Source organism: Stegodyphus dumicola, chromosome 4 (genome assembly GCF_044657685.1).
Source record: "Stegodyphus dumicola isolate Sdum_Otavi_A_Nest chromosome 4, ASM4465768v1".
NCBI lineage: Eukaryota > Metazoa > Arthropoda > Arachnida > Araneae > Eresidae > Stegodyphus > Stegodyphus dumicola.
The window spans coordinates 161,494,909-161,522,207 of record NC_140771.1 but is presented as its reverse complement, the minus strand read 5'-3'; the positions used below and the strand labels follow the sequence as shown (position 1 = coordinate 161,522,207).

At 33.7% G+C, this 27,299-nt stretch overlaps 1 protein-coding gene across 2 annotated transcripts in view; it reads right to left on the bottom strand.

The window, feature by feature from the left end:
- LOC118186450 (uncharacterized) overlaps positions 1-27,299 on the bottom strand; it is a 133,646-nt gene that overhangs the window by 8,103 nt on the left and 98,244 nt on the right. For both annotated transcript variants that reach the window (XM_085815703.1, XM_035356552.2), the window contains exon 2: positions 1,431-3,908. In XM_085815703.1, coding sequence (XP_085671829.1) covers positions 1,431-3,908 — 2,478 coding nt within the window. The remainder of the gene's footprint in view (positions 1-1,430; positions 3,909-27,299) is intronic.

The following is a 27,299-nucleotide window of genomic DNA, read 5'->3' as shown; positions in this document are numbered from 1 at the left end:
GTAATGTTACCACCCTATTTTGTCTAAAAAAAACTGTGATATACTCATCCTTCAAGAGTGGATTTCTCTGCCAAGAGTGTAAATGTTTGTTGTAATTCATGTTTCTGTTGAATCTATGCCGCATTCATTAAAGAACTATTTAGTGAACATGTCCTGTAAATTTCGTGTTTCTCTGTTGTTTCATTCTCAAATCAGACACAAGAAACATATTGTTCTTTAAATTTTGGACGAAATGTATTTTGCAAACATCTTAATATCAAATTTTTAAACTTCTTATCTAAGAATAATCCCTTAATATTTATAAAGTAAGAAATATTAATAATATTTATAAGTTAAAAAATAGCATTCAAATGTGCTTAGATTGTCATCTTCGAAAAAAAAATGAAATTTATACCAATATGACTGAAAAGAAAAATTTGTGATTTGTATAAAAATTTAGCGTCTTTTTGAATTTTACAATTTACGAGCTATCAGTACTTATCTCAGTTTTTTTAAAATTTCCTTTGTAAATTTGATCGATATGGGCGTTTATGATTATCATTTATGATTTATTTATGATTGGATTTATGATTATTATGGTCGAGATTATCAACATTTACTTGAAATAACTATGTATACATAAACTGACAATTCAGAATTGTATTTTTTTCCCTAAGATTGTTATTTTCATTATATGGGTCTCTTCAAAAAATTTTATCACAGCATTATTCCTTAATTTAATTCTATTTAATGTATATATTTCCACTTGATGATTCCTTTGTTACAAAGTGCCAGTATCGTAAGTAAGGAGTTAGAAAAATAGGATAAAAGTTAATAGAATTTTTGAAGTAGGAAACGGGAAAAAATGGGAGATATCCTCCTCGGGACTCGAACCTGGACCTCTCAAGTACGTGCCGAATGTGCTACCCTTACACCTCGAAGGCATACTGGAAGGAGGGAGAAAATATCTTACACTAAACCGAGAAAGAATAAAATTAATAATTAAGTACTGTTTTCCATACAAACATTTTTGCTGTTAAAGCTAGAATAGGAAATGCAACAAATCGACTTGCTTAGTATACAAAATAACTAAGTCTGATAATTATATTTAACATTTTAGTCTTAACATAAAATTGATAGTCTTGATGCCTTAATATAAAATTCGATGGTCTTGGGAGTAATTGACTCATCTAAGGAAGCTGGTCATTACGAAAAGACTCACTATGTAATGTTTCACAGAACTTAAGTACCCATAATTATAAATAATATATACACATTTCTGGAAATTTTGACTTGAAATGAACCAATCTTTGATGGAATTCAATTCAGCCAGAAAAGCAGCTCTTACATCGTTATAATGGGTACATATTATTCTGTTACAACACGGAAAAGGACAATTCAGGCCATGAAATTTTGAAGGGGAGATTATTTGAAGTGTGATATATTGTTACCTGAGTGGCCGGAATACCCCTTAAAGATGCCCTTCCATATGCATAGTCTTTCATGAAAAATGCCCAGCAGTCATCGCATGAGCAGACAGAAGAGCCGAAAAAGGTACTTTCGTCCGAAACAGATCGTCGAAAGGGCTGAGGTCGATGAAAATGCCCTTCGTCCTGCTTCCATTGGTGAGATCGTGCAGATCTCGCGGAAGGTGCATTAGAACGAACAGTTCCTCTTCTACTTCGAAGGCGGCGCAACAGTTCTTTCTCTTCCCAAGAAAGATCAGAAGTCCAGCTGTCCGAATGTCTGCCTTTATGAAAACGACGAGCTCCTGTAAGTCCGTCATAATATTCATCACATTGCCCTCTCTTTAAAGCAGCGCTTCTCTCTTCTTGAGAACGCCTGCTATGACGTCTACAATTCTTGCTATGAGAATGTCTAGATCTTCTTTCCTTTCGATTTCGCTTTACTGGAGATGGTGGTACAGGATTTTCTGTAGAAGGAAGCACGGAAGGCGTTGGCTCAGCTGTAGCTTCAGATGAAATTTGATCTCCCCGTGTTATACCACTGTCTTCAGAAGGTGGCTTGTGGATATCATTTTCTCTTGTTTGTGCAGTGTCGGCATTTGTGTTTGAAATGCTTGTTGTCATCTTTCGTTCCGGTGAACAATTACTTTCAGATACATCACTATTCCGCTTATTTAAATTTGAAACTTGTTTTATGACTTTTTGCTTGGAATTACCTTTTGGACTGCTCGATAGATTCTTAGATATGCTAACAGGATTATTTTTCGCATGTGAAGAATTTTCACATATAACTTTTGGAGCTGTTTCTTCATTTGCTGTTTTAGTGTCCTTAAAAGGTAAAGAGGATACTTCTTTTGATGAGAGTTTTTCTTTTGAAATTGCTGTTAACGTTTTGGCAATTTTGTCACCAGTTTTTGAAGAATTCGCAAGAGACAACACACCCCCTTCGGATGCTGCGCTTGGAGCTTGCACAGGTTTACTATTATTTGCATTTTCCTTAATATTAGTTTCAACTTGATCTGATTTTTGAATTTTTCCTGCCTTAACCTTATGTACGCTTGCAGAAGGGGTTGAATTTCTGGTCAGACTTGAATCTGACTTTGTTTTACTATTACCTTGTTTTGGAGCGTTGGCTATTTCAGCAGATCTCGAGTTATTGGTGCTCTGATTTTCAACCAAATTACTTTGATGATTTTCCTTATCAATAGAAGGTTCTGTGGGTGGTGGTGGTGGAAATTTGAATATTTTAGATAATGACTCTTTTTCTAGATTTTCTTCATTGGAATCTTTTATGGGAGTAGTCTTTGATTCCTCAGTTTTAGTGACAGAAAAACCTTTCTTAGGAGACGAAATCTCAGTTTTAGTAGAAATTTCATCATCATGTGGTGATCCTTGGAATTTTTTTATTAACTCATCAATTGCACGAGCTCTAAATTTTGGTTTCTTCTTCGTTTCTGGAACTGATTCTGTTACTGGAGGTGAAGGAGACTTATCCTCTTTAACCTTAAACCGTTCTTTGCCTGGAGAATTTTTAGTATTATTAGAGGAAGAAGGATTCTCTTTAGTTGAAGATCCTGAGGTATGAACTGTATTATTTTGAGATGCTATGTGCTCATTATTTTCTAAAGTGTTCGTTTTTTTAGAATTTGATTTATCACGAGGTTTCCTGTCATTTTCAGACGCAGCGTGAAGCTTAGATTGTTGCCTTTTTTTAGACTTTTGATCATTCGTAGAAACACTAATAGGAGAACTTTCTTCTTTTTTAACATTCATTGATGTGTTTGATATTTGACCATCGTGTAAAAACGAAGTTTGAGGTAAATTTTGCGAAGTAGATGGCTTAGAAACTTCCGTTGCCTTTGGTTGGTAAAATGATTTGACGTTTTGATTGCCATCAAAAACTTCATTAGGACTGTTTGTCGCTTTTTCTACACTAATCGGTTTACTGCTGGTATCAATAACCTCTTTAGAACTGTCTGATGATCCTCCTAGCTTATCAGGATTAACGCTAGTATCAGGACTGTTTTTTGAATTCCCTAGCGATTTTTTTAATTCAGCTGGGTTGATAAAAGTATCAGGGCTGTTTTTTGAATTGTCTGAGGGTTCTTTTAATCTAATAGGGCTAGTGATTTCATGCGTCGGAGATGTGCTTTCTTTACTATCTTGAGGAGCTGGTTCGTTTAAAGCCTGTGGAACGGAAACATCAACGAGGGCTGTGACATCGGAAGTGCCTTTGTTATTTTGACCATCAGGAGTTTCAGTCTTTAGAGCAGAAGATTCAACAGCAATCAAAGAACCCTCAGTTTGTTTTAGAGAAGAATCTGCCGAAGCTTCGCTGTCTTCGTATAATGGGTTCACAGTAGATGGGTCTTCAAAATGGATATCTCCATTCTCAGGTAAGAGTTGAGGCCTTTTTCTATGTGCTTTCCAATGACCAAGCAAAAGCTTTAGCATGCCTCTTTCCTAAAAAATGGGAAGATAACTAAATAAATAAAATGTATTTAAAAGCATTTTTAAATTCAATGGTAACATCAGAGAAATGAGAGTCTTAAATGTGTTAAAAACTTCGAAAATTTGTAAAATTTGTTTAATTAATCAGTTATTTTTTATGTTGCTTTCTTTCCTATTTTTCCGTCGGCTGTTATCAGAGCACATATCAAGTAATAAAGTAACTCATATTTAGAGAGCATGAAATGGCAATTCTAAGCCTTCTTTGCAAAACATACAGCAAACCCTTAAAAGCAGCAGACTTTTAGCTGCTGTACTAATGAAAACTGGTGAGTGATTTGATTAATCTTTTAAAATCTAGGCTTAAACAGAGGAAAATGATACTGAAATCTAAGATTTGTAAGGGTAAATTTATTTGTGTGCTCATAAACGCAAATATTCTGTAATTGAAATTTCCGCAAGTAGCGGTGGGTAATTTTTGTTGATTTTGAGTTTTAACTGTAATCGACTAGGAACAGAAAATAAATAATTTAGTTCTTTAAAATCTTAAAAAAGTTGTCGTATGTGATGTTTATCCTGATGTTTACAGTAAGAAATTAAACTTAGGTAACGTAAGAGTATTTAGATAAAATTAGTTCCCATTTATTATCTTTCTTTCCATTTTTCTATTAAGGGGGAGGGAGATTTACACTGAAGTGACAAAAGTCATGGGATAGCAATATGCAAATATACAGATGGCAGTAGTATCGCGTAGAAAATGTATAAATGCGAAGTGCTTTACAGGGCTTTCATTTGTGTTCAAGTTATTCATGTGAAGAGGCTTTGATGGGATTATGGCCGCACGACGAGAATTAACAGACTTTGAACGCGGAATGGTAGTTGGAGCTAGACGCATGGGTCTTTCCATTTCGGATATCGTTAGGGAATTCAACATTCCGAGATCCACAGTGTCAAGAGTGTGCCGAGAGTATCTAATTTCAGGCATAACATCCCACCATGGACAGCGCAGTGGCCGACTACCTGCACTTAACGACCGAGACAAGCGACGTCTGCGTAGAGTTGTCAATGTTCACAGACAAGCAACACTGCGTCAAATAACCGCAGAAATCAATGTGGGACGTACGAGGGACGTGTCCGATAGGACAGTGCGGCGAAATCTGTCTTCCTTGGGCTATGCCAGCAGAAGACCGACTCGAGTGCCTTTACTGACAGCACGACATCGCCTGCAGCGACTCTCGTGGGCTCGTGAGCATATCGGTTGGTCCCTAAACGAATGGAAAACCGCGCTTTGGTCAGATGAGTCCCGATTTCAGTTGGTAAGAGCCGATGGTAGGGTTCGAGTGTAGCAAAGACCCTACGAAGCCATGGACCCAAGTTGTCAACAAGGCACTGTTCAAGCTGTTGGTGGTTTCATAATGGTCTGGGCTTTTTTTACATGGCATAGACTCGGTCCTCTGGAGCAACTGAACCGATCATTGGCTGGAAATGGATATCTTCAGCTACTTGGAGATCACTTACAGCCATTCATGGACTTCACGTACTCAAACAACGATGGGATTTTTATGGATGACAATGCGCCATGTCACCGGGCCACAATTGTTCGCGATTGGTTAGAAGAACATTTTGGACAGTTCTAGCGAATGATCTGGCCACCTAGATCGCCCGACATGAATCCCATCGAACATTTATGGGACATGATCGAGAGGTCAGTTCGTGCCCAAAACCCTGCACCGTCAACACTTTCACAATTATGGACGTCTATAGAGGCAGCATGGCTCAATATTCCTGCAGGGGACTTCCAACGACTTGTTGAGTCCATGCCACGTCGAGTTGCTGCACTTCGCCGGGCAAAAGGAGGACCGACAAAATATTAGGAGGTATCCCATGACGTTTGTCACTTCAGTGTACAGCATGATTTGAATAACCATTCCGCCAACATTTGAAAGGTGTATTAAACAGGTACCCTGAAACTTGTAGCGTTTCAGCTTATCGAAATTTCCAAATCGGACGCTTGTAGATGAGAAATGCTAACTTATATAAGATACACAAAACTTGTAAATATACCGTACAAGTTTACTCTAATTTTATTAACAGTTTTAATTTTAACTTCTTTCCTATCAAATCTTTAACTTCAACTTACGACTTCCTGCCAGAACGTAGTTTTAGAATCACGTCTGAATACTTAATGAGGAGGAGACGTATTTAAACCACGAAGATCTACTTGATGAGTTAGAGAGAATCCGAGTTTCTGATTTGCGCGCGTCTGCCTTTTGGCTACTCTCTCTCTCAAAGCTGTTATTACGCTCGGCCGTACTCAGGCCCTTGATAAGCTTCGAGTCAAATAGAGTTAAGGGGCCAACTCGAATCTTGATAGCTTCGGCTATATCTCTTTAGTTAATCTTTGTTTTAGTTTATTTCTTAGTCTCAAGTTCAAGCCCAAGTGTCGGCTTTTATTGTACACTCCAAGATGGGGTTCTGTTAAATCTTATTGGAATAATAAAGGATTAGTTACTCTTCCATCTTGTTGTTTCTTGTTACACGAACTTAAGCGATTATTCGCTAACTAGTTCTTAAGGTTACTTACTTTTGACTGCAAATACACAGTGGTAAACTTCACAACCAAACAGAATATTGATAAAATGCAATTCAAGAAAAACTATACAAATATTTCTATTTTGTTTTTAAACAAAAATAATGTACATAGATACATTAATAAAACAAAATTAAACAAATTGTTTGAATAAAATCTAGAAAAGGAGAGAAACAAATGAATTATTATGATCAATATTTTGCTGCAGCCGGAAATATACAGCTAGGTGAGTTAAACAGAAATTCTGTAAGCAAGGCATTTAATATGGGGCATATAATTAATAAAATTATTTTTTATTAATTATATTTTTATTAATAAAATTATATTTTTTAAAAATTATGCTAATAATCTGAACGTAAATGAAATTAGCTAATCAGTGAAAATTATCAAAATAATATCATAAGATTCAAATTATTTTTAAACTGTAAACTTTGTAATACTGATCAGCAATGTAATATGGTAATTTGGAAGAAAAATAAAAGATTTTAAGTAGCATGTATTGGAGAAAGCTAACTATTTTTCAAAACAAAACCTATTACAAAAAGAGAGAACTGCAACTACTGAAAGAGCTCTTTCGGAGCTAATGATAAAAATATGGTTGTTAATTCAGTAGTCAATAAGAAATAATAATATGGTTGTTAATTCAATTATATTCTATGCACTTAAAAAAAAATGAGAGTCACAAATGTGTACAATTAAAAATACCAGAAAACAATAAATTTACAGGATTTGTGTTTCATAATTCTTTAAAAGTGAATTTTTTTTATAAAAGTATTTAACTGTAATTTATTTGTAAATGTATTTAACTCAGTAGTTCTGAAAATGTTTTGCCTCAAGCACCTCCTTCACTACTGCTAGACAATCATTCCCCCTTTCCAAAACGCGAAAAATACATATACATTTATTTAATTTCAGATTATTTTGTAACGTGTTTTATAAATTAAAAAAGAAAAAAAGTATAGAAAATGTTGATAAAGAAAAAATTTAAATCAAAGTAGGTTTTTTTTTTTTTTTTTTTTTTTTTTTTTTTTTTTGTAGTACAAACTGAAACTAAATGCTTTACACGTAAATACACTGCCCTCCAACTGTTAAGGATCAGCATGTTTTTCAAAGCTCACCATTATAAAAATGTCAATAACTTTAAAATTCACATTTTAGAATGCATGATAGTAAGTTCAAGAAAATATATGCAAAAACAATAGCTACCACTTTTATTTTATAGAAATGAAAACTCATATAGGAGTTGGAGAAGAAATGCATATATCAAAGCTTTCGATCGAGTGTGGCATGCTGGCTTACTTCATAAGCTATCTAACTTCCTTTTACCAAACAGCTTTATCAAGCTATCAGGACTTGTGTTCCTCTTGACTTGCTTTGGAAACATGAACTGTCCTGACACGGAACAGGGAGCTTACTCAAGCTATGTTCAATAAATTGTGAAGTAGACAATATACACAGGAAGGGTATACGAAAGCCTTTATATTTCTATCTTTACAGATACTTCCAGAACTTCGGAATACAGAGACCAACCACTTGTGGTCTGAACGTAAGAATATAAAACTACTAACTAAAAAAATAACTTTGAATTAGTATACAAGTGCCTAGCATTAAGATTGGCCTTTATTTAACAAAGGTCCGTAGGTCGTACGCCGAGCTGCTAAAACTACGATACGTTTGAAATTATCAAGAGGACTAAACCTCTGGCCTTGAAGGCAACCAGCAACCGAGTGAAAACTCGTAAAACTACTATGGCAAGCGGCTTGCTTCCAATAACTCCTTCCTCTATCTTGCCTGGCAAAAAAACCACAAATTAAGTACTTGGCGTTAGCAAGACAAATTTGCATAAATAAGTTTAATCTTTTAATTCTGGCCGGAAGTAGAAAATAAGAAGTGATAGTAAAGATTTAAAATAAAATAAACGTTAGTAAAACTTAGGATCCTTACAAAGCTTATGCATTCTTATTTTAAATTTATCGTATTTTTTAAGTGCGCTGTGGTGAAGCAATTTCTTCAAAAAAAGGGATTTACAATAGAGTAGCTCAAGGCAGTGTTTTAGGACCGAAGCTTTTTACAATATTCATAAATGATATGCCTCTACCTTTCATTCTAATATACTCAAATATGCCGACGACACAGTCATCCTCACCAGTTCACGAAGTCCAAATAATGCTTTAAAGAAACTTCAGCTCCAAGTCAACATTATTAATAAATTTTGTCAAGACTGGAAAATCAAACTAAATACTGATAAATGCTGCGTAGTTCTCTTCCGCAGATACAGAAAAAATATCCCAGTGAATATAAATATCCGACTCAATAATTAAGATATTCCTGTTGCCCACTCCCATAAATACTTAGGTGTCTATATTGACAAAACCCTAAATTTCAAAGATCATATTCAATATGTTACAAATAAGGCTAACGCTGCTTTCAGTGCTCTCTACTCATTAACTGGAAGAAACTCTAAGTTAAACTTCCATACCAAGAAAAATATCTACATCTCACTTATTCGCCCAATAATCCTCTATGCAGTTCCAGCCTGGGCTACTGCCCGAAAAATAGACAGACAAAAATTAAATGTTCTTCAAAACAAAATCTTATGTAGCATAGTGAACGCACCCTGGTTCGTGCGAAATTCTCAAATTCACAAAGACCTGGATATCAAACCAATTCACGAAATCCTCATTTCTGCACACAACTTCTTTGAAGATGTGAGAAATTCTCCCTAGGAAGCTATTAAATCGCTTACAGACTATGACCCTACTATTGAGTACGTACTGAAAAGACCTCGAACGATCCACCACGTAGTGGTGGTAGTGTATATAATGAAAAAAAAATATTTTACTATTCCTCTGCAGTTACTATTCAAGAAAGATGAACTTTGCAAAGTTAGGACTTTATTTTTCATCGATGAATTCTGAGTTTTACTATTTATTTAACCAAGATTTTTACTTTTACTTTTTATTTTTACTATTTCGTATCGTGTGTTTTAAAATCAAAGTTCGTGGTAACACCAAATGCTTACTCTCACTCATTAGCCCTAGTGAGCAACTTGACCTCATTTTCGCCTTTTACAGTTTCTATTCATTTAACGATTATATCGCAAGTTTAGAAGATTTTCAAGTGTTTCAAAAGACGTAGGACTCTTAAATTCACAGATAGATGTTACTTTTACTATATTCGAACTTTATTTATTTCCAAAAACTACTAAAAGCTTCATTTTTCGAACTCTGACTCCTCGACCAATCGAAATGTCGGACGATCATCACGTGTTTCTGCTCTTCTATACTCATCCAGAAGCTTAGACTTTCATTTCGCCTCTCGCCGCCATTTATATAATCACCCATGCTATGCCATGATATGCAATTTAGCAAAACTTATTTTATTACTTCTCTCATTTATTGATCTCGCCTTTGGGCGCGGTGTATTTTTAAACACACCTCTTAAATTTTTAACTTTATGGCCTATGGTATAATGATAATATACTGGTAAGAACTCCTAGTAGCTAAAGCCAGCAGCAAAGATATGATCCAAGATCCAAGATCCAAATGCATATATCATAAGTTTTGTTCATGAGTGTTGATATCAATTGCTATTAGAAATTTCGTTGACAATATCCGGGGATCTATTAATGTCCATGAGAAGTCGTTTGCGCTATTCGTTGAAGTGGCGGGCGATTGGATGGATGTAAATGGGGATATCATAAGCTGATGCTTCTAGATATCCCACTGTCTCTTGTAGTGTGGTCCATCGACTATGGAATCAGTTCTAATCCGAGGATTCTGTGTCTAGAATACATGTTCTATGCAGACCTAAAGTTACAACAACCGCGAGAGACCGTTATTTAGCTCTTTCGGCTCGAAGGAAGAGTAACATTACTGTGCACAGATTATTTAGTGGCAACAGGAACAAGAATCTCGGCTGCCACAGTACGCAGACACCTGCACAATACAAGTCTGTATGCAAGACGACCATTTGTTTGTGTCCCCTTGTTTCGAAGACACACAGATGCTCGTTTATGTTGGGCAAGAGAACACGTCTCCTGAACCAGTCAACAATGAGCATCGGTTCCTTTCACAGACGAGTCCAGGTTCACACTGAGAGTGATTCAGGTCGTCATCTTGTCAGGACTTGTGTTTCTCTTGATTTGCTTTGGAAACATGAATGATCCTGAATAGGAACGGGGAGTTTACTCAAGGTATGTTCAAGAAGGTGTGAAGTAGACAACACAAGCAGGAAAGGTATACGAAACCCTTTATTTTCAATAATTTACAGGTATTTCCGAACTTCGGAATACAGAGACCAACCACTTGTGGTCTGAAAACTCTAACTAAAAGCTAACTTTGAATTAGTATACAAATGCCTAGCACTAAATTTATTTAAAAAATCTGATGTGTACACCACATGACTTCCTTGTACGGAATATTAAATTATACGCATTTTTTCTTGCATTTCATTTAAACTTATTGGATTGAATTAAATCTACTTCGCCGACAGCGCATAAACCACAATAGAATAAATACATTCTCTAAAATTCACTCTAGTATTTGTTTACCATAGCGACACTCTGGCGCTAGATTCACTTAACAGTATTAATAATTATATAATAGTTAACTTATATAATAATTATATAACGAAAACTAAGTTAACTGTTATATAATCCAATAATTATATAACAGTTAACTTATATATTTCGTTCATATTATAACTCATAATGCACAAAATTTATATCATTTAAAGAATAGAATTATCTAATCGTTGCCACATGTTCTATTCAAATACTATAAGAAAGCTAGAATGATGTATAAAAGAAATTAAGCAAACAAAACAAAAAAGTAATTTTTTCACAGACGATTGAGTATTTCTCATTTAATTAATTCAGTTCTCACTTCGCGAGAAGGCAAAAATACATAAAAACTCAAAATATCTATATTAAAAATTACGAAGTAAATCTTAAAGACAAGCATGATTTAATTGGCAATAATAAATGAATGCGTTATTTTTGTTGTTGCAAAGCTAAGTTTCTCCAGATTGGCAACAAATCCACTAGTCTCCTGTTTCAAATGTAAGCATCAATGGCTGCCATAAAAAAAAGGCTTAGCGGCAATTAAACAACTTTAAAATTGTTGATAATTCTAAAAATATTGCATACAGATTTACTAAAGGCAAAAAAACTTTAACCGGAATATAAAAACAACATAATACAATAATTTTTAAAGCAAAAAATGTACAATTTACAAATATATAAGAGTAAAGAAACTGAGATCACTGATCCGGGTAACAGAGTGGATATATATATAAATATATTTATATACGTTTGGTGCGGCTGATTGCAAATAAAATACGAGGTGCACATCCACATGTTATAGCAGTCCTATATACAAAATTTCAACGTTCTGAGGTTACTCGTTTTTGAGTTATGCGAGATACGTACGTACGTACATACGTTCGTACAGACGCCACGAAAAATTCTCTTCAGAATTAATTTTAAAGCAGTTTTATAATTTTTTGAAAGAAAAGAGTATTTTATTCTGTCCTTACGTACAGATATCACGCAAAAACATCGTTAAATTGCATTTGATAGCGGTCAAAATGGATATTTTCGTTGAAATATGCTGCCTGAAACTTTTCGCGGTTACAATACTTCCTTTTTAGTTCGTACAAGGAAGTGAAAAGGTACGTATGAAGTACGCCGAGCTGTTAAAACTACGATACGTCTGCAAATATCAAGAGGGCTAAACCTCTGGCCTTAAAGGCAACCAGCAACCGAGTGAAAACTCGTAATACTACAGTGGCAAGCAGCTTGCTTCCTAAAACTCCTTCTCTCTCTCTCTTGGCAAAAAGCCACAACTTAAGTACTTGGGCGTTAGCAAGACAATTTGCATAAACAAGTTAAAGCATTTATTCTGGCCGGAAGAAGAAAATAAGAAGTGATAGTACAGTTTTAAAATAAAATAAACGTTAGTAAAACTTAGGATCCTTGCAATCTGATCTGAAGGGAACAACATACAAGATACAACCAATCCTACATTGTGGAAAGAGACAGTTACAGAGGTGGTGGAGTAATGGTTTGGCCTGGGATCTCTCTCGGTGATCACACTAATCTGCATGTATTCCATGGAGGAACTTTGACCAGTGTGAGATATCGTGAGGAGATCCTTGTTCAATATGTCCGGCCATATGCCGCTGCTGTTGGTCTAGGATTTCTTCTGACGGGCGACAATGCGCAACCGCACCGAGCTCAGTTTGGTGAAGAATATCTTGAGGGTATCGATATGGAGCGGATGGAATAGGCAACTCAATCCCCAAACCTGAATTGGATACAGAATCTTTGGGACTACCCTGGAAGACTGGTTGCTGCTTTAAGTCCTCCTCTAAGGTCGTTAGATGAGCTTGAACAAGGATTACTCCGTGTCTGGTCGCTGGTTCCCATTTCACTGACCGACAACTTAATTGACAGCAGGGAACGTAGCTGCCGCCATTTTATTGCAGCTGAGGATGGACGCATTCCTTATTAAGACCCATTTCTGTAATGTTACTACCACATTTTTCTTCAAAAAGCTGTGATATACTGTTTCTCCAAGACTGGATGCTGTGCCAAGAGTGCAATATTTTGTTGTAATTCCCGTTTGTTTTGAAATTTAGAAACATTCTATGTCGCATTCATTAAAATATGTTTAATGAACATGTCCTCTAAATTAGTCGTTTCTATGTTGCTTCATTCTCAAATTAGACACAAAAGACATGTTGTTCCTTAACTCTTTGAGGGCAGCGTAAAAGGCTGGCCGCAACTCCATCCCCTGAAACTATGAAATTATCCTCTGGTTGAGAACCCCTGATTCGGCCGCAACTTCGTTCGCTGAAACTATGAAATTACCCCCTGGTTGAGAACCCTTTATTTAACTACAGTCAAATCGGCTTATTTGATTACGGCAATTTTCACTAGGATTATGTAACCTATAAAAGCAGATGTCTTCTGAAGGACTATCGAAAGAAAACCGAGCCTCATTTACATAGTGCATGAAGAATGCCACAAAAATTTTATACGACCTCTTTTTAATTACAGGGTGGTTATGATTAAAATTACCCAATTTAGGCCTAGCTGTTCTGGTATGCAACTATTGAAACTTGGTATGCACGTTATATGGACCAAGCAGAAAACAAAATTGCAAATAAAAACAGTAGTTCAACTTTCGACACCAATGTCAGAAGGGGGCTCATTAAAAACAAAAAATACAAATTAGAAACTAAAACTATATTTAATTATAGTATGCTTTCGATGTGCTTCCATTTGCCTCAATCACACATTCAACGCGTGTTGTATTGTTTTTAATAGTTGCGTGAATGGGTACTTGTCCAATTGCAGCAACATGACATGTTACATTTTCTTCAGGCATAGTTCGTAGACACGATTCTCTACAGAGACGATCTTTTAGGAATCCTCATAACTAGAAGTCGCAGAGATTCAAGTCCGAAAAACAAGGAAACTAGGCAGTAAGAAAACATTTTAAAATTATCCGATCATCTCAAAATGGGCACGAAACTGTGCCATTGGTCCGGCAACGTGTAGTGAACGTGTAACAACGTAGCATCTTCATTAAGACAATAGTCTCTAAACATTCTCGCTCTTGTAAGACAGTAAAGATTTACTGCTGAAGAAGTTTACATAGTGCATACCTTAAGTGATAAAAAAGGCATCCGGGATGCGTAATGGCAAACCGCACATTGAGTTAAACAGTGTTAAACGAATGTCGCATACTGCGCATGCTCAGAAAAGAATTTGGCGTAATAACTATGTTGGCATGTACCGCCATCTGATTGTAAACAAATCTGGCGTTTAAAACTTCGTAGAGTATAATGTAAATGTAAATTAATTACTGTGTTAAAATACTATTTTTTGCTGTACTTCTCAAACAACTAGAAAGCTAAAATTATTGCGAAGTAATGTGAAGCAGTGTTTGCATTCAAAATGTAAGATATAATACTTATGAAATTCTGCACATTCCTCTGGAACTGTACAAATTTTCTTTCAGAAAAAGACTGAAATTTAGGATATATTAGTTGAAAATTTATTCATTATAATTTTAAGCAATAAAAACAATTCAGGATTTACCATACGTTCCATTCGTACATACATAAAGAAATATTGAGGAATATAACAAGTGCTTGCAAATAACACTGAATTTTACAATTCCTTAATGCTGGTTATTAAATTCTTTAAAATGAGAAAATAAGCGCGGATATATGCTAACAAACTAAGCTAGAATCTCCAGTTTACAATTACTGAATTATAACATGTGAACAAATTACATCTAAGTAACGAATTATTACGAACATATGTTAACAAATTTTAAATGCACTGTTATTAACAAATCAAAATGAAACATATATTAGAAAAATAAACAAGTGCAATCGGTATGGACGTTAAAATAACTAATTAGCAAAGTTCCACAACATTTCGACAGCCATGGAGATCACGAATAAGCTAGCGTAGGGTTGCTTAGTCGCCAATATTTCTCCCCGCGCCAAAGGTACACCATCAAGCATGCGCAGTAAGCGAAATTCGCTTAACACTGTTCAACTCAATGTGCGGTCTGCCATTACGCATCCGGGATGGAACGAACTCCTTTTAGGTTTTTGAGAAGTGTTCCCTCAACAAAGAAAAAAAAAAAAAAAAAAAAAAAAAAAAGACCAAGAAAAAGGACTGCTCCGTCTAGGGTAACATGCAACTCCTCCGAGCGCAAAATGTTCCAAGGCCAAGTATTGCCAACCTTTATTTTGGCCAAAAGAAGACTACAACAAACTCTTATAACCGCTCCTACTGAAAGCAACTGCGAAGTTTTGTAATAATTGCTACCAGTAAAGTGGGTTTGAATCCACGTTTCTAGGTACTCTGTTGTCTCCGTATTAGGCAGGAGAAGAAAGGCGCTAACTACCAAGGTGGGCAAAAGCCAACAGGCTGAAAACGAGGCAGAGCACATCAGCTGAGAAAGGGGGCCTAAAAAAAAGCCAAACCCGCTGGGAAAGAATGGAGTGCTTTTCGTCTAAAAAGGGGAAGAAGCATAAAGCTAAAAACTGGTCTAAGAAGGGGCGAGCCTTCACAGCTAAAAAGAAAGGGAATAAAAAAAAAGCCAATAGGCTAAAAAAAGGCAGAGCACGTCAGATAAGAAAGGCGGCCTCAAAGAAAAGAAGAAGCAAAAGAAAAGAAGGCTAGTAAAATCAGTGAGTTTGTCCGGATCTGCAGGATATATCTCTTGTAGAAGTTGGATCTTGTATGCATACCACTTTACAATGGACCACAGAACCAAGGAAGAGACAATTTATGTGACACCACTGGAGCATTTGTTGAAGAATGTTGGGAACCGGACGCTTTTACGGCAGAGGCGACTTCTTCCACAGTTTCATTTGAAATCTGTTTCCGTCATTTTTCTTCCTCTCAGTGTACTCAACTCCCCAGTTGCTTCAAAGTTAGTAATCATCTTTTTCTCACCCTATCAACTATCTCGACATTCCAGTCTTTTCGTAAGCCTTTCAAACGTCGATATTCTCGCAGTGTAGTTGAAAAATTACTGTTGCTCTGATAAAACAACTTGATTTGTAAAGATCGATTCTTCTTTTGTAAAGGCGTGATTTTATTTTGATACATTGATACGGATGTATTTATATAGAATTTCTCCTGCGGTAGTAACCTGACTTAATTCCGCAAATGGCCTGGCGATGAAAAATCTCGTATCTCGTACGAGGGAATTCTCGTAGCGAGAGATCTTGTAGGCAGAAAAAAAAATCAATGATTTCTTCAGTAATTTGCTGCAGAGATGGGAGCAGTTTTCCATATTAAAAAAATATCAGTGAAAATACCGTAAGTGAGAAAAATGCAGAAATGAGTTAAAAATAAGTAAAGTTATGAGAAAATTATTTTTTGCTAAATTTTCCTTGAGTGACTTTACAGCACTGACCCCCGGCGTATTAAAACGCTACAAATTTGCATAACGTCCTCTCTACACTGCACGAGAAGCGTTATCTGTCGGTCGAAATTCGAACTATTAATTTGTATTGCAGATTTCTTTTCCGCATAGTCCATATAACGTAAATTTTAATTATAACCCCTCTGGACTTAGAATGTAGTATAGTATTTCAAAGATTTAACCAGCTAGTCTAAAATTATTTATGTAAAAAATTGGCTATGTTAATTAATATTAATATTTTAACAGAATTTATGACATGAATTTTCCAGTTCTAAACGAATTTCATAAATATTAATAAAATTAAATAGTAGACTCCCATAATTTTATTCAAGATTTTTCAGACAAATAAAGTTGATAGTTTTATTTCTGCAAAATCGGTGTAACATTCCATTACAGTAAACTGCCAAATTTATCAGCATGAAAAATAATTGAAATTTAGAGAATTTTGTTTCTTTCTTAGTGTTGTGAAGTTTGTTTTTAAAAATTTATTAATTTTAGATGACCGCAATTTTGAGGAATATTTTACTAGACTGTAAAGGAATGTCAGTCTTAAGTTTTTTAAGGAAATGAAATGAATTTATAAAAACGGTATAACAGAAAAAATACCAAAATATTAAAAAAAATTACAGAAAATATTTAGAAAACGTTAAAAAGCGAAAGAAATATATAGATAGAAACTTGCAATCGATATGTCACTACAAAATTTCGTTATAGCCATTAGATTTATTCTCAGTGCAGACAGCATATACAAAACATACAGTTAAAAATCTTGCAGTTTAAAGTTATAAAATATTAGAAACTTAATTTATTTATGACGCTATCGTGATATGCAGCAAAATATTTGAAACCTATTTTATTTATGACACTATCGTGGTATGCAGCAAATAGTTGTCGCAAAATATTACTAAGAAACCAAAGTAAAATGATTTTTAAACATGTTTCATCGAGATTTGGAAAACAGTAATATCTCATACAAGTTTTTCTACATGAGTTTGATAGAAAGAAAAGCAACAGTTGTCAGCCTTTTAGCCCTTAACTTCCCAATTTTTTTAATTTATATGAAAAAATTATATCAGCTACTTCCTAAGTAATAATAAAAGGGAAAAATATTTTTAAAAAAATTAAGCAGTTTTAAATTGGATTTCAGTCATTTTTTTGTTTGTTGTAGAAGTGCAACATTGCGCAGTAGTGCTGTAAAATTACAAAACTTTTCTTTTATATGAGGATTTTATTATTCATTGTTATAAATTGCTTTAGACTTACATACAATAAAAATTTTTAAAGCAGTTATTGACTTTGTTGTAAAAAGTCCCCTACTTTACACTATTCGCACTCGGTTTGAGTGTAGCTCTTGCAGTTTGGAAACTTGAACCGTACTCTTTTCTGATCATATTGGCCAATGATTTATAATATCTTTAGGAATGTCCTTATGTGGAACGGATTGGGCAGTCCCTTTTGCATCTTTTAGTCTGAGACATTTGTTCTATTGAAGTATTACTAGGTCTTCCCCTTTTAGCATTTCGATCGTAACCCATTTTGCATAAGCATGATGCAACTTCAGATTTGAATTTTTGTAAATTCATTAGATTTTTTTTTTTTTTTTTTAATTTTCAGATTTCTTATCAGTTTCCACATTCTTGTATAGTAACCATGCATTTACGATAACTAGATCTAACAAATAAAAGAAAAATTCTCATATACCATTTCTTTCTTCTTATTAATATTTTGTGTCGAGCTATTATGCTATCGAGTAAGTCAACACTTCCCATGTTTGTTATATTCTTCAATGGCATTAGGCCTAATAATTTCTACACGATCTTTAGCTTTCTTGTCATGTCTCAATACTTTTCCAAGTGGCTTTTCACCAACAAATGTTGAGGCCATTATTACAGTTTTATTGTCTTTCCATGCTGTCACAGAGATTTCTACATCATTATAATTCTCAACAAATTCCATTGAATGTCCTCGTTCCCTTTTATTGAAAACGTTTTCAGTAGGAATTTTGGAATTAGGAATTCGGTTCCTAAAGAATGTATCCCTTCTTTAGATAAATATGCTAAAAGTGGAATAGAAGTATAATAATTATCAAAGTAGAGTGTGTAATTTTTATTACGACGTATAATTCTTGCTAATCGTATTACGGCATTTGCACTAGCATCTAAATCTGGTTCACCCTTCAGCCTATACTTTTCATTATTTTCTTGGCCTGAATATAACTCTAATTTATAGGCAAAACGTGATATCCTACAAAGTACAAAAAATTTAAATCCTTATTTATGTGGCTTCAATTGTAAGTATTGTTTCATATATCTTACTTTACTTGATCATATTTGCTCATCGATCGATAGATGCCTTTCTAAAGGAACTTTAGCAAAATTTTTATTTAGCTCATCATCAAGGAGTCTAATTTTATGTAGCCTATCATGGTTAAGATGATCTCTTGGTAAATGTTCATCGTTATCATTAAAATGGAGATATTATCTAATAGTTTCAAATTTTTTAAAAGGCGTTGTTTCTTTAATTCGATCAAATCCAAGCTCTTCTGACCAGTATGGTCTATAGTTTGGCAGGTGAACTAGAGATGCATAAATGCAAATACCCAGATATTCATTTATTTCATTCTCTGATATAGTCAAAGGCTTACTTGGATTCTTTTGAATAGCATATCGTTTGCTGTCTTCATAAATGTTACTTATGATCTCTTCCGTCCATAAATATTTAAAAAATTGGTAGGTAGTGTCCAAATCCGTAATTTCTCTTGGGAGAGTGTCGTCTTCATGGAATTTTATTACTTTTTCAATCAATGAAATGTTTTGATTTTTCCATAAAATATTCTTTGACAATGTTTTATTATTCTTAATAGTTAAATTTAAAAAAGGTTCTCTGCCTGAAATATACCAGCGGCTGAGCGGTAAAGTCGCTGAACACTGATAGTTCGGTCCGAGGTTCGAATTCCACAAACGGGGCTGGCTGGATGGTCGTTTTCGTGGTTTTCCCCCTGTGTAACTTGTATACAAGCCAGTTTCTCTTAGAAAATCCTCCACGAAGGCATCCCTCCCCGTAGGTAGATAGCTCTCGAGGCTTTTCCATAATCACACACTGACTGAAATATTTCTATCAAATTTATTATCATCATCATTAGATTTTTTTATATATTCTGAATTGTATTTTGTGAAACAACACTATTTTCACAGTCGCTATCCGAATCATCATTAGATGACACACAATCAGGTAAAAAAATGAACATCAGCAGCAGAATATTAAAGACCATTCTCACTTAAATGACTTAATTTGTCCAAATTATTCATATATCTAGCAATTGCATCTTGCGTTAGTATACGCTTTTTGGCCATGTCAAAATGGTAACCAAAGACCAATGTTGCAGACCTGCAACATATAATTAAAATCAAATTTCTTTCAAACTTTTCCCATTAGAAAATCAAAATTACTTTTAAATGAACATAAAATGTTTAAATTTCTTACCTGGTAATTTTTTTCGTCAATAAACAAGAGAAAGCATAAAATATAATGGATTCTTTTTATAGCAAAAACACAGTTCTTGAGGCATCAGAGATTTTTACAATTGTTGTGATTTCTGGAAAAAATGTGCTGCTATCTAGTGACAAAATTAGCATGTATTTCGTTGCAGTAATCTTTTTTTCTTAGATAAGTGATTTGTAGGTAATTAAAAAAATATTGAGTCTGTTAAATTAAAATAAATCGTATATTGCAGAAATGCAACAATGGGAAGTTAAAGGTTAGAGAAATAAAAAAGAATTACGAGCTAACTCTTTAAAAAATACTGAGTAGAACAAAATTAAAGTTAGAATTTTTTCAGAAAATTTGGTAAATTTGAAGAACATGGAAATTTTTAATCAAATAAAGTTTCCCATGTGAAATTTAAAAGAAATGAAGATAAAATGATCGTTAAAGAAAGTTAAAAAAAATTAGTTATGGAAGGTTTATAAATTTAACAGTTTTTTTTTCCTGTCATAAGATAATCTACATAATACACTATTTTAAGAACAGGATTGGTTTGGATTATTTTATTACGATAAAGCATGCAACGGATGTGAGAATGAATTCGTGGAGAACTATCTAAGGGAAACTGGATCGTATCGACCTTACAGATGGGTAAAAACACGAAAAAGCCCATGCATCTACCCGTTTTCTTGGAATCGAACCCAGGTCGAACTACCATGTTCAGCGACTTTACCGCTAGTGAGGCTATTTTATGAACATTATTACATTCTATCAACGGTATCTGGCCCAAAAAGAATGAATTCTTACTAATGGAAGCGACAGATAACTAGATAATTGCTTAGATTACTCCTACTCTATTAGATTAGTTTCTTCAAAATGACTGCATTTAACAAACAGCGTAATCTGCGATATTTTATTACACCTTGTGTGAATGTAGTTGAACAGCAGGATAGTAATAGAATTTAGAAACTAATTAATCTCAGTTATTTTTATTTCAGACTTATAAGTAGAAACTGAATGAAAGATAAGTTTCGAAAGATTACTTGCTTGCCATCAAGCAAGTCAATTTAATTCCTATTTGACTGAAACGGCATAACTCTGTCGCTAGAAGCTTTACTGTATTAAAATGAAAAATTTAACATTTGTTTGGTCAGTCTTCTTAATTAGTAAGCAAACAGGAAATTAAGTGGAGTAAAAGATTACGTAAATCCAGGATACTTATAATTCATTGAGAGTTTTCAGAATCAAAAATATACTTCATGTCTTCAATGTTTACTAAGCTGGTCACCCGCTAAATCATGAGTTAATTAAATATGGCTAAGTTATTCACTCTTGACACGTGGTTTTGCAAATATTGCTTTGTCAGTTGATGGCGAGTGTTACTTCTATCAAAATAAAGGTGTTCATAGATGTGAAACTGAATAAGGTGATATATCAAAGAAAGAAAGAAAGATATGATTTTGAAAAGAGCAGTCGTATTGAGTACATTTCACCTGTTCTTCAGTAGGCCATCTCTTTCGCCAGCTGTCTAGCTTTTAAGAGTTATGAATACGAGAATTAATAGGTCATGACTTTCGAATGTTTAACACAGTGTGTTAAATGAACCACCGCTCGAGTTTTACTCCGATGCATTCAGAAAACTGACAACATTAATTTTCTCCTGAATTTATTTTTCATTATTACTGACTATCATTTAAAATGCGGAAAGAGTGAGTCTATTTACTTAATTATCATCTTGCCATAAAACTCTTTGCGCACTCTGAGCATTTGCAGCCATGTTTAAGAAAGCGGAACGTAATTGAGATGAGTTCATGGTCGATAAAAATCTGCAAAGCGTGAATTTCGCAAATTCTATTTACTTGAATTAACTACGAAGGGCTTCTTTCGTATAACAGTTTTCCCCCAGTAATTTGTTATGTATCTGAAAATTATTACGTGTTTTAATAGTGTTTTAAAAACTTTAACTTTAACTTTGACTCAACTTATGGTGCCGGACAAATTAACAAAGAAAAAAAAAAAAAAAAAAAAAAAAAAAAAAACATAATCAAAACTAATCTAATTCATAATATATCAAAAGATCAATCAAATAAACTATCGTATATCATATATCTATCAATCGATCGTATAGTGGTATTGGTTTAGTACAATAGGCGCGTTGTTAAGCCCACTAGGGAAAATCAATAACCCCAAATGCAATTAAACTCCATGTTTCTTAAAAGCCTCCCGGCTCAAACAAATGGAGGAACATGACAGACCACAGTAAATTATACACTAAATTAAACAAATGAAACATAGAATATATATCAAACACATTTATTAATTTCTAGAATATTCAAACATATGATAACTAGGTAAACTGATCAGTCCCCTACAAATTAACCTTAAGATGTAAATTAACATATATACATTTTAAATCTTACACTCATGTTAGGTGTTCTAATTTTTTTTAACATTACATAACTCACAATTTAGTTGGATGTACCAATTTTCTAATTATTCGTTTACAGGTATATTTAAATAACTTGTCATTACTTAAATCTTCCAAATAATTTCGTTTACAAGTACATTAATATAACTACTCATTATTTAATTCTTCTATTCACTTCGTTTACACGTATATTAATATAAGTATCATTACTTGGTTACAGATAAATAGGTACGACAGTTAAATAGAAACGACAGGAAAAAAAATCACTCACAGGGTGAAGTTCATACATCAAACTCCTATTTCTCGCGTGTGCCACCATCGACGGATAAACACGGAGTTTTAAATAATTCAACAGATAGTTCTGCTTATTTCGTTGACTGATTAATAAAGAGTGTTAATAGTTCAACAGATCGTCCAACTCATTTCGTTGACCATTCGAAGAAATCCACAAAACCCAAATCGTGCTGCTTGCCGGATACAGGTTAATGATACACACTGCATTCAGGAACACTTCAATCAAGTCAAAACCCCCAGGAAAATACTGGTATCAGGCAGCTTTTTTTAAAAAAAGCAGGAACACTCTTAATCAGGAAAACTAAGGCTTCAACAAAATCAAGCCCCAAGGAAGACACAGGTATCGGGATGCTTCTTTTAAATCCGGAACAGTCTTTATCAGGAACGTTTCAATAAAACAGAAAAAAAAAAAAAACACCTTGAAAGGACGGAAACTGGAAAGGCACTAGGCAGGATAAACAAGAAACCCACTGGTATCTGCATCACCCTGAGAATACGTATTTACTATTCTCGGAAAATTATAATGGAGAAACGACGATGCTATAAATTTTTGCGATGAGCTCTAGCGCCTTTTTTTTAAATGTAATTTCTCATCTGATCAACGCCGGGAATCCATAGCCGCAGCTCGCTGGTACTCGCCGCTCGCGAGAGCAAGACCCGTAAGAGTCAAGCCTCCCCTCTTTCTCCTCTTACTCTTAGCTTGAAAATCAGAATCATTAATATGAACTCTAGCCTGGTGCAAGCACCAGGAAATCTCGGTTTCTCCGTCTCTGTGAGTTCATAGGCTTTCAAAAAATCATAAAATTAAAATCACACCAATGCCGGAATTTTACGTTATCTAAACTGAGGAAATGACACATCCATGACAAATCAAACACCAGAAATCTGACAATGCAGTCCAAAAAACCTCTGTACACACAACGTGAGAAAAAAAATTGACCCCCCCCAACTAACAAGCGAAACTAAGCTTTACGAGAATCCAATTACCTAAACTTTGTAGACCCCACTGTCTTGAAGTAAGCAAAACTGCAACTTTAACAAAGCGAAAGGAAGACGATTTTCGTTTCAAACACCATTAGTAAAAGGCGACAACACAACACCCTACTGCCTCTAATGTTAGTAAAAAGACCATAAACCAATAAACCACATGTGAATCCTTGCAACCGTCTCTCGCCTTTGTTACAATTCCTACTCAAGAATAACGAGTTAAATAAAACCTTAAGAGCTTAAGAATACTTTTTTCTAGATTATACACATGAATACAAATAAAAATATTAGAATAAGAATAACATAAAACACATATTAATAATTAAAATTCGCGACATAACAAATTCATAATCAGGCACACCTTATATTATAAGAAGGAGTTCGCTATTTGAAGATTATAGTTTAAGATCTCAAAGAAAACTACGCAGTGAAAAACTTTAAAAAACATTTAAATACTTGAAGAATGAAAACATTACAAAAATTAGAAAATAAATTATTCTGTACTAGTTACATAATATGTAGCCCTAGAAACATATTTCTTTAACTGCAATAAAGCTAAAAATGTTTAAAATTATTAGTTAGATGTATTAAGACATATTTCAATTTTTACCAGTTATGTGGATTGTTAAAAAAACAACAAAGATTTAAATGATTAAGAAGTACTCTTATTAATTCTAAATAGTTCAGTTTGTTAATCAGTTATAAACAGAATAATTCTGAAAGATAAATAAGTTATCTTATTCTTTTTATTTTTACTTAATAGCTACTCTTTGACATTCAGCTATACACGAGGGCTCATAAAATATAATTTAAGGTATTTTTTTTCTCCGATAAGTAGGAGCTTAACAAAGGTCTGCCAGTGATATATGTTGCATCTCTGTTCTTTTCATTCTTCACTCTTTAGCTTCAGACACATGTTGATTTTTATGAACATTATTTTGCAAGGACAAGATTTTGCATTTAACTGAAAATAATGTGCTTGCTTCGAAATGGTGAAAAAAAAACGAAATAATTTTTTCCATACACAGCATTGTTATCAATAATGTCATTTTTAAATGCATTTTTGAAGAGGAAAGGTAAAGAGCTCTGAACGTGCTCTTTTTAACATTTTGTTCTTATTTAAATTATATTTCAATGTTCGCTTTTGCTAATATGTTATTTTTATGTTAATTCTTTCTGTACTTCTCTTTATACTGTCAACCTTCAATAGTATACAGATTAGTTTAATTTAAATAATGAACTAAGTTGTGTCTATACAAAGTACTATGGAAAGTACCTAGTATAGCTGTATAGCCTTATGAATGAAGAGCTCACTCAGTGGATATCTGGATTGGTGAGTTAATTTTGTGCTTGATAGGCTGGATGACTATTTGAATATAGAAAAGCAAAGAACTATCTGCTTAAGGGAAGGGGAAGTCTTCAATGAGAACGGGTCACATTCACTTTACATATGGGGAAAACACCAAATCTAACTATGCAGCCAAGACTTTTGCCAGGGTTCAAACCAAAGACGAACTACCTGTATTCAGTAGTTTTTAATCGCTCAGCCAATAGTGGGGTCTATATACGTTAGAGTGTAGGGTTAGAAACCCCAATTAACTGAAGCCGAATTAGTATGGTGAAAGTTAGATGGTACTTTACTGCTTTAAGCACTTGAGTTCTTGAAAATACGTTGATTTAAATATAAACACTTTAAATGCACACACACACATATATACAGTGTTATATATATAGATAAATATATCCATATCACATTTTAAGTTCTTAAAACTTTCCGAAATATGGGAAGTTGTTGCTTGCTAATTTTTAATGGTAGCTTAAAATTAACAAATGATTAAGTTTAATTTTTGATTAATGGTTTGTTAATTTTTAAGTTGTAAATCTAGCAAATGATTAATTAAAGAAGAAAAGCACATAAGTATAAAACGTTTTTGTGTGAGTGTATATATATATATATATACATACATTTTGATATATATATATATATATCAAAATTTTATTGTAGTTTATTTAAATATTTGTTTTGACTGAACAAGGAAAGTTAAATAACAAATAAGGTAGCTGCTTAGATTTAATTTTAAGCTCAAAGAGAACGATAGAGTTCAGCAGATTTAAAAAATGCGTCAATTTTTGAAATTAGAAAAACTTATGTTGAGAGTTCATAGCACTTCAGCTTAATATCATGAAAATATGCAAATAAAATATTAATCGAATAAAAATATGAAATGTAAAAATGTCATAATATACATAAATTCCGCTTTCAGAATACATTGTCAACACTAATAATGGTACACTTTTAAATTTTCCTTTAGAATAGATAGCAAACTATTATTTGAGATGTACTGAAAAAATTGTTTTAGAATTTTAATATAAAATAAGTTACTGAAATCTATAGCTCTTCTGTTTTTGCTAGTTTCATTTCCGAGACCAGGATGCATTTTTAATGTGAAGAAAATTTCAATTGACAAGGTCTTTCATTGAGAGCAGATCTTGAAATATGTTCTCTTTTGTAGAGAGATTTTACTGTCCACTGGTTTTATATGAAACGTATCACTTTGCAAGGAATTTTCACTTTCCTTACTACATGCTTTCACAGTGTAATCGAATCACATCCGGCTAGCAATCGGGAAAGCCTCAGTCTGGATATGAAGACGGTATCGCTTATTTTTCATGTTTTCATCTTTATGACTTATGACTTACTTTTTTCTGGTCATTAATTACTAAAGAGGTTTCGCCATTAGATCGCATTAAAGTGCATTAGGCAAAGATATTTTCAAATAAATAGTACTAGGGAAGTACCAACACCCGTGGGCGAAGAAAATTCAGCTGCATGAGCAGGCATACCTTAATACTTACGAAAGCAGGAGTTCATCATAAAAATTGTGCAGTGATAAGCAATGGCATTAAATTGAAGCATGCAGACAGGTGCAGTGAGTTGTATGGCAAATGCAGATGGTGAGTGCAATATAGCTAGTAAGAGTGCAGGATAAGCAGTAGTGAGACATCATGAAAATGGCGCGAAGACAGTTTGAAGCTATGAATGGCATAAGAGTTCAAAGTCCTTCAGAAGTATGCAGTGGCTAGATAGGCCGTAAAAAGTTCAAAAGTTCGTAGAATCATACGATAAAGTAAACATTCATACAAAATAATTTTAAAAAATGAAATAGTAACATAAAAATCTTAAATAAAAAATGTTTCTTGATTAACATAAGACAGTTTCCACCTTTAAAAAGCCGCAACTTTAGACTCCATAATTTTTCATTACAAAACCGGTGTTTATTATTAGAAATAGACAAAAAATAAAGTTATTTAAATTAAAAAGTATATAATAAATCTTTTAAACCGCGCTTAAATTGAAAGCCTCTAAAAATTAGAAAATGACTTTTTTTTTAGGTATGCATTTTGTTGATTTCCCAATGCAATTCTTATATAGGTGCATCTCAGTTTTAGCAATATTTGACGAAGAATATAAATGCTAGTTAAAACAGATAGTTTTTTTTTACTTTTTTAGAGCATTTAACTAAAATTGGGTAAATTAAAAAGTTTTGTTATATATTTCATTTTATACCGTTATTTTGTTTTATATCTTTTAGAATGGAGAAAAATTATAACGAAGAAAATGATCATGTTTATAATTCACATGTGACTGAAAGTGAGACTGC